Here is an 11,268-nt window from a genome sequence, read left to right as displayed (position 1 = left end):
TGTGCTACATAATTTGCCTTTTATTTCCTCTTAGTTTTGATAGCCATGACACATATTTTAGTTCTCCCTTGAGCGTAATTCTAGTAGCCCAGACAATGGTAAAGCTCTGATGCAGAGTGCTTTTTGGGGCTGTGCTTATGATGATAAAACCCATATTTCAATTAAAACGATGAAATATTTCCCAAACTTCATGGTAAATATGGGTTTTATACCACTGAATTTTGCACAATTATTGCACACACACACTCACACACACATGACACCTTTCTTTCACAGCTGCATCACAGGAGGATTCATGGTAAAGTGTACCCCTGACAGCAAAGAGAAAAGACAGTTTCTATTTAAGGGCAATTTTATTTCAATAAATACAAACTCCAATATATTAAATAATTTAAATACTATGTGTAGGTCCCTAAAACTCAAAATCTTCTATCAGGGATCCTTGAAGCTCCTCTCGGTTGGGTGGCCGGCACCATCCAGTGAAGCCAATAGTTCTGGTTGCAACAATATGGGATGTCTGGATCTGACAGTATTCTGTCACACGAACCTGGTGAGAGGTCAGACAGGACCAGACATCCTAAGAGTAACAAAATAAATGGAATTTTTCAACAACATCGGTATCAGCTATAAATTAAAATTCCTTTAGGGCAGAGGGTAAAAAAATACATTTATGGTATAATGCTAGTATATTCCAGTGGATGTATTGGTATGTAATATTTGGCAGCTTAAATAGCTAAAACATGACGGACATCAAAGTATGATTGTGCGTCTATCATTTAAATAGATATGGAAATGCACAGTTTTATAATTTCATTTACACGCAAAACACAAAATAAATTTGGATAAATACAGATAGAATGGCCCAAAAATAAATATGGATAAATACAGATGGAAATGGCCAAAAAATAAATACCATAAAACCGGGAGCCTTAAATATAATGTACGAGCAAAGAACACAAACAGAATGCAACAGTATATATACATTACATCTGTGCCCCTGCATCCTGAGGGGCGTGGAATCGAGGATCTGTCGCTGTACACATCACCAAACGCTGACTTTCAGGTCAATGCCCTGTTGGAGTGTGAAGGATTGAAAATATCTACAAATCAATCAAACTGAAGCATCCTGACAAAAAAGTATTGTGAGCTGTCTGTAAGAATGCCCGGCTCCACTGACGTCTGTAAGTCTGTTCTGGCAATGTCTTCCCTTCAGCTCAGGCTCAACGCGGATATCCGGCCTCAGATTGTGATACTTCTATTTCCGGTTAATAAAGTGCAAATGGCAGCTGGCTCAGGTCTTGTGCAGATGCTGCTGTGGTCAGTAGAACAATACTTGTCGTGGCAAATGGTAGCCTCACACCTGCGAGTTCTTCACCCTCTCGAACGTCTGCATGATGTGGGTGGTGGGGACGCAGCCCTCCCTCACGATGCTCAGGATCCCTGGAAAGGAAGAAGCACAACAGCATGAGATTGAGAGGGCTTAGAGAGTTCTGAGGTCTGAGAGCAGCAGAGGGAAGGGAAGAGACAAGCATAATGAGCACAGTAGGGATTGGCTCCTCAGCATCCAATGGGTGATGGAGTCCAGGAGGGAACCGCCCTCTCACATGGCATATACTGACTGGAGAAAGCGTGGGGTCTGCGCCCTCAAGGAGACATTGAATGACTGGGGCAGGGTGGGATATCATGGAAACAACAAACTGCTAAAATACAGACTCGAAATCTTTCACTGCCAAAATTTCTACCACAAACAACAATCCCCCTGCAAAAATGTTGTCCTGCAGTAAACTCACTATCAAGCACTTGGACAATAAACGCAGACAGGGGATGGAATAGTAAGTTAACTCTGTATTTTAATAATTATGGAGTGAGTCTCACTGGAGTTAGGAACTTTTATCAGGTCTAGTGCTCTTTAAATAGACATTTGTGTATATTTGTGTGTGGTCAATATTTTGTAAATCTGCATGTCAGAATCTGTGATTCTGAGGTCTCTATTTACAGATGGGACTAGAGTAAGGACCTTCAGGCATTGGGTAACTTGGGCGGGGTGGAATTGTCCCTGAGAAAAAACAATGGGTTTGGTGAAAAAATAAAAGATCCCGCCTTGGGGAATAGTGTCTTACTGAGGGAGGTTCTGGGTCCATGTGCTAAGTCTGAGTAAATTTGTAAGCACTATTACTAAATTTGATGAATTTGCAGTATGCAATTTGCATCATTTCTTCTTTACTAGAGATGGTTTTGAGCATAAAATGCCTCCGTAAGAGACATTTTTCGCTGATTAAGTCTTCTGCCAGTATCTAACATGACTTTTTAATCTGCGGTATATACTACCATGAAAATTTCATGCAAGATAAAGGCGAACTGAATTTCACACCGATCATGTAACTTTAGCAAAATTTTGTGAAACAAATTATGCAAGATGGTACACCAATAGTGCAGACTAATGATAAAGAGAAATGCTTGTAAAGTTTAAAGTAGGGGTCAGGATTTGGCAGAGGTAAGAAATCTCCTGTGGCATCCCTGCAAACTTAGAACACGCGCTTGGAGTTTTCCTCAGGGGCTCAATAAAGTGCATCTCTTTGTTACGCATTCATCTTAGCCCCTTTAATGCTTCAACTGTCCATTCATTCTGGGCTTTGAAAGTCTGTATGCCTTGGACACCAGGAATCCACTGGATCCGGACAGTTTTTTCCCAAATCTCATGGCAGGTGTTTGGCGGGTGGGAAGGGGTGGGGGTGCAGAGCCCCCTGTTCATAGCCAAGGATGCAACTGATCTAGTTTGGGAATAGCAGGGGACAGAGTTGAAACAGAAACAAGCATTGGTTAAGACCCACCTTCGTCTATCCTCAGACAGTTCACCACCGTGGAGCCCACCATCTCGTAGGAGTCCCCATCACACAGCACCCCCTCCAGCTTGTGCCGTAGACGCCTGAAACACAGAGCGGAAATACAAAATCACTCATTTAAAGAAATAATTGACAACGGCTCAGGTGCTGGGGATTAAGGGAAAGCCAGAGGAAGGCAAACATCTACCTGACCTCAAGCTCAACTAGTCAAACACACCTGTGTTTAATGCACCCACATATAGGCTTATGCCAAGCATCTCAAATACCCTAAAACATATGCGTGAGATATCATCAACACCCTTTTCCCTCCTTTCACCTTTTAGTAGCACCAGTCTAGTCACATGCTTAAAAAAGCCTAAACTCATTCAAAATAGCTCACCGCCCATCAATACTCCAACACTCTTCCATTCACCTTTCAGAATCTTCAGCTCACGCCCTTCCACAATCCTTGCCCCTGCCCTCAGCTCCTAGCAGCCATCTAGTAACTCTCAAACCCCAGGCACCATCTCTTACGCAGAAGGCCCAATCACAACCTTTTCCTGATTTCAGCTCCTGTTCTGAATGAGTACTCACGAGATGACCATGTCATGGTGGGTGCTGTCACACTCCCCACTGGGATTGGCAGAAGTGATGGCCAGAGGGCCGGTCATGTCGGTCAGGTGGGCAGAGATAGTGTGGTCCGGCACTCGGATCATGATGGAGTCTTTGGTGCCCACAATGTCATAAGCTGGTCCAACTCCTACAGAAGGAGAACATAAAAAAATGAATCAGCAACAAGTCAGGTGTGAGTGATTGAGCATTTGAGTTTGACTGTATTTATTTTCTCAGCATCATGAACAGAGTTGCTGTACAGTGGCGCCTTCATTTGGTTGTGCTTAATCTGAGCAGATGTTTGAATGGTCTAGCCTCAGAACATCAAGAGTCAATGAAGGTCCTTGAAGACGTGATTGCTCTAATTGTGCAGTGGGCACACATTGTCCATTTAGTATGAAAGAAGCTCTACTAAAGCATTTCAAACAGCCACGGTCCGTGCAGGATACAGTGGTGGGGCCGAGTTGGGGGGGTTTCTAAGGGACTATGCAGCGGGGAAATAAAATAAATAAATAATTTTCCCTCTGCATGGTCCCTCGATATCCCCCACAACGCCGCCCCACCGCCCCACCGCTGTTACCTGCATGCACTGCGGCTGATTAAAAAACTGTGGAAGGCATGCACACATTTGTTTGTTATATCTTGAGAGGCCAGATGTCTGCAATACATAATGTTAAACATTCTTTAAAAAAGTATTTCTGTCTTACATAGTTTTATGGCTGTTTGATATATCATTCTGTCTGCGCGAGGGACTATTTTACAACTGAAAAGTACACGGACTCAACACACGAAACATTTTTTCCTATACAGCTATAGAATACCGCACACAACCTTTCTTTGTTTTGTCATTGCTGCAGGGTTTAATTAATGTTTTAGTCAGGATTTGTGCGAATCACATATATTTCCTCATCTGTTTTACACACATGTACACATACAACACACACACACACACATATATACATAATATATGTAATATGTACATGCAATGGGTACATGAGATGGGGGTCTGTGTGCTTTAGGGGTGAATATGCATGTAATACCTGCATGAGATTGAGGTCGCTACACATTAAAGGGGGGACTGCACCCTGATATGTATATGCAATAGCTCCATGTGATAGGGACCTCTACAGAGAATGGGGGTCACGGGACCCTGATATGCACATGCAATGCCTGCATGAGATGGGGGTCTGTAGACATCAGGGGGTCCATGTGCAGGTAATATCTGCATGAACTGGGGTATGCACACATTAGGGGGGGCTGAATGAACTCTGATATGTACATACAATAGGACCTGAGATGGGGGGTCTGTAGACATTAAGGGGTGAATAGACCCTGTTCTGTACATACAATAGCTACATGAGATGGTGGTCTATAGACATTGGGGGGTGAAGAAATTCCTCCAAGAGATGGGGGTCGGTACACATGGGGGGGGGGGGGGGGGTGAATAAAGCATGATCTAGACAAGCAGCATATACATGAAGTGAGCACACCCCTGAATTTCCCCAGGCACAATTTCTGGCATTTGTAGCCCTCACCCCTCTAGCCTCCCCAGCCCACCTTTCTTTGACAAAGAAACAACCCAAGCAGAAGAGGTCACACGTACCCATCCTCTTCAGCCACTCCCCCTTCTGGACAATGCAGCTGATACCCCCAGGGTAGACGCTCCCCATGAAGTCCCACAACAGGGGGCTGAATGGGGGTCTCACGGCCCGCAGCTGGTCCAGGTGGGAGATGCAGATACAGATGGGCTTCTCCAGGGGTCGGTCCTGCAGAGGATGGAAGAGAGGGAAGTAATGAATGGTTTAGAGAGAGATGGGGGAGGGCAGGGCCTTCAGACATTATGTGCAGGATCACGTGATACCTAAGTGACCTTAGACACAGTCACACCACCTCTGTAAATAAACTAAATGTCTCTAGTGCTAGCCAGCAGATTGTACAAGTTAAAAGCCTGTATGGCCTTCTAATGACACTTACACTGTGACTCCTGATGTATGATGATTTATGTTGAACACGAGTTGTCTTTTGGCATTGTGACTGTTCTAAATATGTATCTCAAATATTGATGCAAATTCCTGAGGTCTGGAAATCTGTTGATTTCCATACCCGTCACATTACCCACTGGACTGTCAATGTTATTGTTCCTTTTTACTGCATGTTTAAATAAATACAATCCTTTCCATTTGTAAGTACCACACAGCTCTAATTATAGTTCTGTGTTTATACACTTATGTTGTTTGGTAGGGACCTATGTCTCTTGCAATACACTATTACCCTCGGTCCCTCTTGACACACAGGGTTCCCTTGTTCTTTGTTACTCTCTTTCTAATGTCCTATAGCAGACAGACACTGGCCACAGAGTTCAATGCAATGGAATCTGCACAGTCTGAGAATGCAGACTCACTGTGTAATCTGGGGCATTAGTATCTTTCTTGTGCACGTGATAGCATCTCGCTGGGATCTTCTGCCCCTAAAGCAGGGTTCTCTCCTGCGACTATGTGTGGACTGGAGCCCACACTTCCCTTATCACCCCCATCTCGCACTCTCCCCCAAAGTATGACAAGCTACCCTTTAACCTGGCTGCTTTCCTTTTTTTTAAGTTTTGGAGTTGGAACTTTCTAGGCAGATATTACCATGAAAACCCTCACCTGCAGAATGGTTTTACCCTGTCATTTCCATGTCAATATATCCAACTATACATACTCCAGGCTAGTATCACTATGGTAATCACACCTCTGCAGAATGGTTTTACCCTGTAATTTCCATGTCAATATATCCAACTGTACATACTCCAGGCTGGTATCACCACCGTAATCACACCCCTGCAGAATGGTTTTACCCTGATGTTTCCATGACAATGTCTCCGCCCACAGGGTGATTTCTAACTGTTCTAGTAAAAGGTATCCCTTATTCTTGAATGACAGAGCATCTGTCTCGGCCTCGGGTAAATTCCGCCGGATGTTTGCTTCTCGGTGCTCACCTTGATGGTGTAAATCTTCTGGATGGCCTCGGGGTGTTTGCAGGAGGCCGCCAGAGCGTAGACAGTGTCTGTGGGGACCCCGCACACCCCACCCTGGTCCAGCAGGGCAGCAATGGTCCTTAGACTGCTGGTGCGATAGGAATCGGGGCACACGCAGGAGTCCGACGCCTCAACTTTCTCCTCTGACTTTGTTTCCTAAAAGTGCAAAGAGCAGACAAGGGGTGAGACAGCGCCACCTACAGCTGTCCTAGAGCAGCACATGCACATCCCAAAGTTAGAGGACTAAGATGGACTGGTTATTTGAGAGACACATTTATCGGAACTGAGTGTTAATTTAAGAATAGTAATCGTAACATATTGCATGTACTTATCACTGTACCTTGAAGAGAGGTGGTCCCATGGGAATTAGATCCTTGCTGAAAATGCAGTTTCCAAGAGATGCCGCCGCTCCGTAGATACAGACGACACTGAAGACGGACAATACTGTGACTGAAAAAACACACAAAGACGGGAAAATTAGACTTTAAGTTTAATATTATCAACAAAAAAAGAGGCGCGTGCTGATCACGTTGATGTTAAACCAAGACAGGGGTTCCTTCAGGAGGGATTTAAAAAAGGTAAAGGCCACCCAAGACGATAAAATATAAACATAAAACAGAGATTAATTTTTCACTCTACTTCGGTCTGTATGAAATTAAGTGTGGTAATGCATTTAAACTGGTACATGAACCCCTGTCTTGGTTTATACTTAATTGCCCTGGTTCCTGGGGTTATGGGGCTCACCCCAACTCTTCGTATTATAACAAGGAGATGTTAAGGCAGCATTGGAGAGACAGATACAAAAACTAAGAAATGTGGGGGTCTGGCAGAGAACCAGACACATGTCAGGGTTGTAACTGACTCCATTCGAGCCAGGCTTGTCAGGCACACTCCAGTACTTTCTACAGACCACTTCCCTTTAGCCCCCAACACATTACTGGTGGACTCGGGATGGCACTTGATAGAAATTGCCTGTTTATCATGAATTAACCCTTTGGAGATCACTGACATGCATTAACACAGAAGAGGAACCCACAGTGGAAGATGTCCACTTACTCTCAAGCGCGAGGGGCAGGCATTCCAAGGTGAAGAGCAGGAAACAGACCATCACCACCTCCATCAGCAGGGCGAGCAGCACCAGCACCACGTTGGCATAGGCGACTGTGGAACAAGCAGAACAGGATGGCGTCAGATGTGGGAAATTACATATTTCAGAGGTCAGTGGGGGTCACAGTTGCTCAAGTCTTTAGATGAGGACACTACGATGCCCCAGAACTATGGACCTATGGTGCATATGGACCATCGAGTGACAGACACCGGCCCGAGCCCACTACAGCCGGAAGCAGCTGCTGTCTGTCAGGGCACCTGGGCCTCAAGTATTCAACAGAGGGATGACTTGACATCGGTATCCGGAGAGACTTACCCAAGGACATCAGGAAGACATTGATGACCAGGAAGGTGACGGCACCAACAGTGAATGCACCATAACTGGCGACGTGGATATTCAGCAGGGGACCTGGAGAGGGAAGAGAAGGAGGAGCAGAGGGTTAGTCATGGATGAAACAGAACATAGGAAGGAGCTTTTCCTTCAAAGACAGGAGATGGCTAAGCGCAGAGACAAGGGATGGAGGAGGACCATATACTGTCCAACACCTCACTTATCTAACAGCCAATCATGGTGCTAGATATTGGCTTCTGATGATGTGTAAAACTGTATCTTCCACCTCATCCTGAACAGGTGCGCCCTGATTTGGTGAAACACACTTCTCGAAACACCTAATCCCAGTTTAAGTTGTTTTCTCGCATGTGTCAGAAGACAAGGGATAATTTAATTCTGGTAAATATGCCCCTGGGTACAAGAAATGAGCAGTTATTTGAACAAAAGTGATAATAACTATTGGTTCTTCCCACAAATGGATTATCAACAATAGTTTATCCAGATCCATTAATGGTTCCATAAGTCATTAGTCCCTGCTAGTGGCCACCAGCTGCACTCCTCTTCCACCCTTTGCCCTCCACCTGGCAGCCATCACATATGATTCCTAGCCGGTACTTCTACAGGTCACTGCTTACAAGGGCCCCCAGTCAGAAAAAGAACTGCATGTGACATCATCAAGAAACTACCTGCATGCATGGCTACTCCAAATAAAACTAATAACCAAAAATATACATCACCCCCACTGCCCCTGCTGGTATGCCTTAGAATCTAAACCACACAGAAGCTACATGACACTGGATCCCTAGGACTTTTCGGCAAACATTTTGCACATTGTAAAGAAGATTAAGAGATCACAAGTTACCTGCAAGTCGTAGCCACGCCCATGTGGCCCATACGGCAGCATAACAGAATGGTAGGACCGACCCAAATCTTCGACCTCTCTGGACCACGATCCTGCAGACGTACAACTGGAAGAGAGCGCCAGGGATCAGCACCCAAGGGATGGAGAGGTGGGCTCTGGTAGGGTCATCGAGGGACCCCTGGATGGCAGAGAGTGAGGCCAAGCCATTGCAGATGAAGAAGAGGGCATCAGGGAGCTGGCATCTGGTAGTGCTGACCTCCTGGCCCTCCTTAGACCTGCTGGTGACGCGCTTCAGGCACAGCAGCAACTCCTGGAGCGTAGCCGATGACATCACTTGGGGTCCAGTAGAGATCAACGACTTGTCAGCGATGGAGTTAATGAGGCTGGCAAAAGTGGCGTAGAGGGAGGTGGCTGTGTAAATGCTGCAGACCACTCCGAAGAAGATATGGGATCCCTGGAGTGGAATCTGTTGGATGGTGGAGACAGTGAGGAGGAGGAAGCATGAATTCTGCAGCACCTCCAGGAGGTCTCTGTTGAGGGACATCAGGCAGAGGATGCAAGCGGCGACCAGAAAGAACCAGCCCCCCACCATGCCCGCTCGGCTCTTGTCCACATTGTCCCCTGAGAGGAGCACCGTGAGGATGAACTCTTCCCAGGACATCAGCAACCAGAACAGGCTGTGGAGTCCAAGCTTGGTGGTGTGGTAGACGTCTTCTCTCAAGTAACTGTAGTAGCTGGCGCAGAGCTGGGACAGCGCATTGATGCTGACCCAGATGGCACCAATGTAGAAGGTCTTCATGTACCCAAAGCAATAAAAGGCAAAGATGAGCGAGGCCACCGCGTCAGCGATGTGTCCCAAGGCCATGGGCTCCGCGTACTTGGAGTTCTTCTTGGTCTCCTCCCCGATGCCACTGGAAGAGGTGCTGTTGGCCGAGCCCAGAAGCAAGACGCTGAACATGGGGTTCCCGAAGCCTGGAAGGACGTTCCTCTGGGTCAGGCCCTTCAGGAGCAGGGCAGTGGCGCCATAGAACCCAAACAACACAATGAGCAGCTCCAGGGTCCCGGAGACCACCAGCGCCCACTGTCCGAAGAGCCCCACCGCCTCGAAGACCAGCGTGAGGGTGATGGCACCAAACACGAAGGGCATGACGTAGTTAACGGTGGCCGAGCAGAAGGAGAGGATGAAGGCGACGGCGGTGTATGCCACCAGCCCTGGTACTGCGCTCTCGCTGACCGGAAGAGGGGAGGCGGCCATGATGGTCTGGCTGTTAGAAATGTTCAGGGTTTGTGTGGTGTTGTGGATGGTGGGATACGCTCCCAGGACGACACGTGTAGCCCCGTAGCTGCTCCAGAGGGCGGCGAATGCCACAAAGGCGGTGCTTCCAAGGTGATCGTACTTCCGGAAGCACAGGAAGCCAGCAATGAGTTGTGTCAGTCCTCCAATCAGGATGAGATGGACCCCTGCAAGAGATAACAGATGAATTGTCAGCACTGGTGTGTGTTTCTGTGTGCGCGAGTGTGTACCCCCTCCCTCCAAGTGTTTTCTGCACGTTATCCTAGCGCCACCTGTAACCCTTTGTGTGATCTGTGGCTGCCACACTCACCTGCCAGGATGTTCTCCACACCTTCAGCGTTCACTTTGGTGTGGAAGGAAAAGAAGTTCTGTAGGGCCACCAGGAAGGCGCTGATGACGTTGGCGAGGAAGCCCATGACGGATGGTTCACTGTAGTACACAGAGGCGAAGCCTTCCATGGTGAGTGGCAGACCTGGGGAGGGGTCAATAGGTAAGAAATTAGCCACAGGTGAGAGGGAACAAGAGGTGAGATTCGGACAGGAGATGAGAGGGGCAGGAGGTAAGAATGAGATGGAAGACGGGTAGCTGGGTGGGTACGACGCCAGATTCGATTGGTGCACGGGGTTAGATAGGGAACAGGAGGTGAGACAGGAGCCAGAGGCCTAATATCAGACAGAGGTGCGATGGCAACAGGATGTGAGAGTGGGACAGTGAGTGAGATGGAAGACTCATGTGAGAATGGGACAGTGAGTGAGATGGAAGACAGATGTGAGTGTGGAACAATGGTTGAGATGGAAGGCACGTGAGAGTAGGACAGAAAGTGAGATGGAATACACATGTAAGAGTAGGACAGTAAGTGAGAAGGAAGACACATGTGAGAATGGGACAGTGAGTGAGATGGAAGGCACGTGAGAGTGGGACAGAAAGACCTACGCAGACTCTACAGACCAGGATAGAAGTAAAGTGTGACTGGGCAGAGTGTACAGATCCCGAGTAGCAGCGTTAAGAGAGGGGCAGACTGAATACACTGGGAGGGCAGTGTAAAGAGAGACGGGACAGACTACAGATTAGGACAGGAGTATAAAGAGAGATAGAGGCGGACAGTGCAGAGCAGGACAGTAGTGTAAAGTGAGACGGGCAGACTGCACAGATCAGTGCACCAGTGTAAAGTGAGACCGGAGCAGACTGCACAGATCAGTGTAGGTCAGTGTAAAGGGGCCACAC

At 47.0% G+C, this 11,268-nt stretch overlaps 1 protein-coding gene across 1 annotated transcript; it reads right to left on the bottom strand.

Moving 5' to 3' along the window:
• Positions 1–1,354: 1,354 nt before the first annotated feature.
• LOC146789099 (uncharacterized) lies at positions 1,355–10,502 on the bottom strand. Its single transcript, XM_085629998.1, has 10 exons — positions 10,355–10,502; positions 8,751–10,211; positions 7,874–7,966; positions 7,507–7,611; positions 6,791–6,900; positions 6,412–6,606; positions 5,038–5,200; positions 3,417–3,582; positions 2,832–2,926; positions 1,355–1,440 (listed from the first exon to the last, which is right to left on the bottom strand). Exons 1-10 carry the CDS (start codon positions 10,500–10,502, stop codon positions 1,355–1,357), a joined length of 2,622 nt encoding a protein of 873 aa, XP_085486124.1.
• Positions 10,503–11,268: the final 766 nt, after the last annotated feature.

This window comes from Triturus cristatus, chromosome 10 (assembly GCF_964204655.1).
Source record: "Triturus cristatus chromosome 10, aTriCri1.1, whole genome shotgun sequence".
In the NCBI taxonomy this organism is placed as follows: Eukaryota; Metazoa; Chordata; class Amphibia; order Caudata; family Salamandridae; genus Triturus; species Triturus cristatus.
The sequence above is the reverse complement of the archived record's forward strand: the minus strand, read 5'-3'. Positions and strand labels throughout refer to the sequence as shown.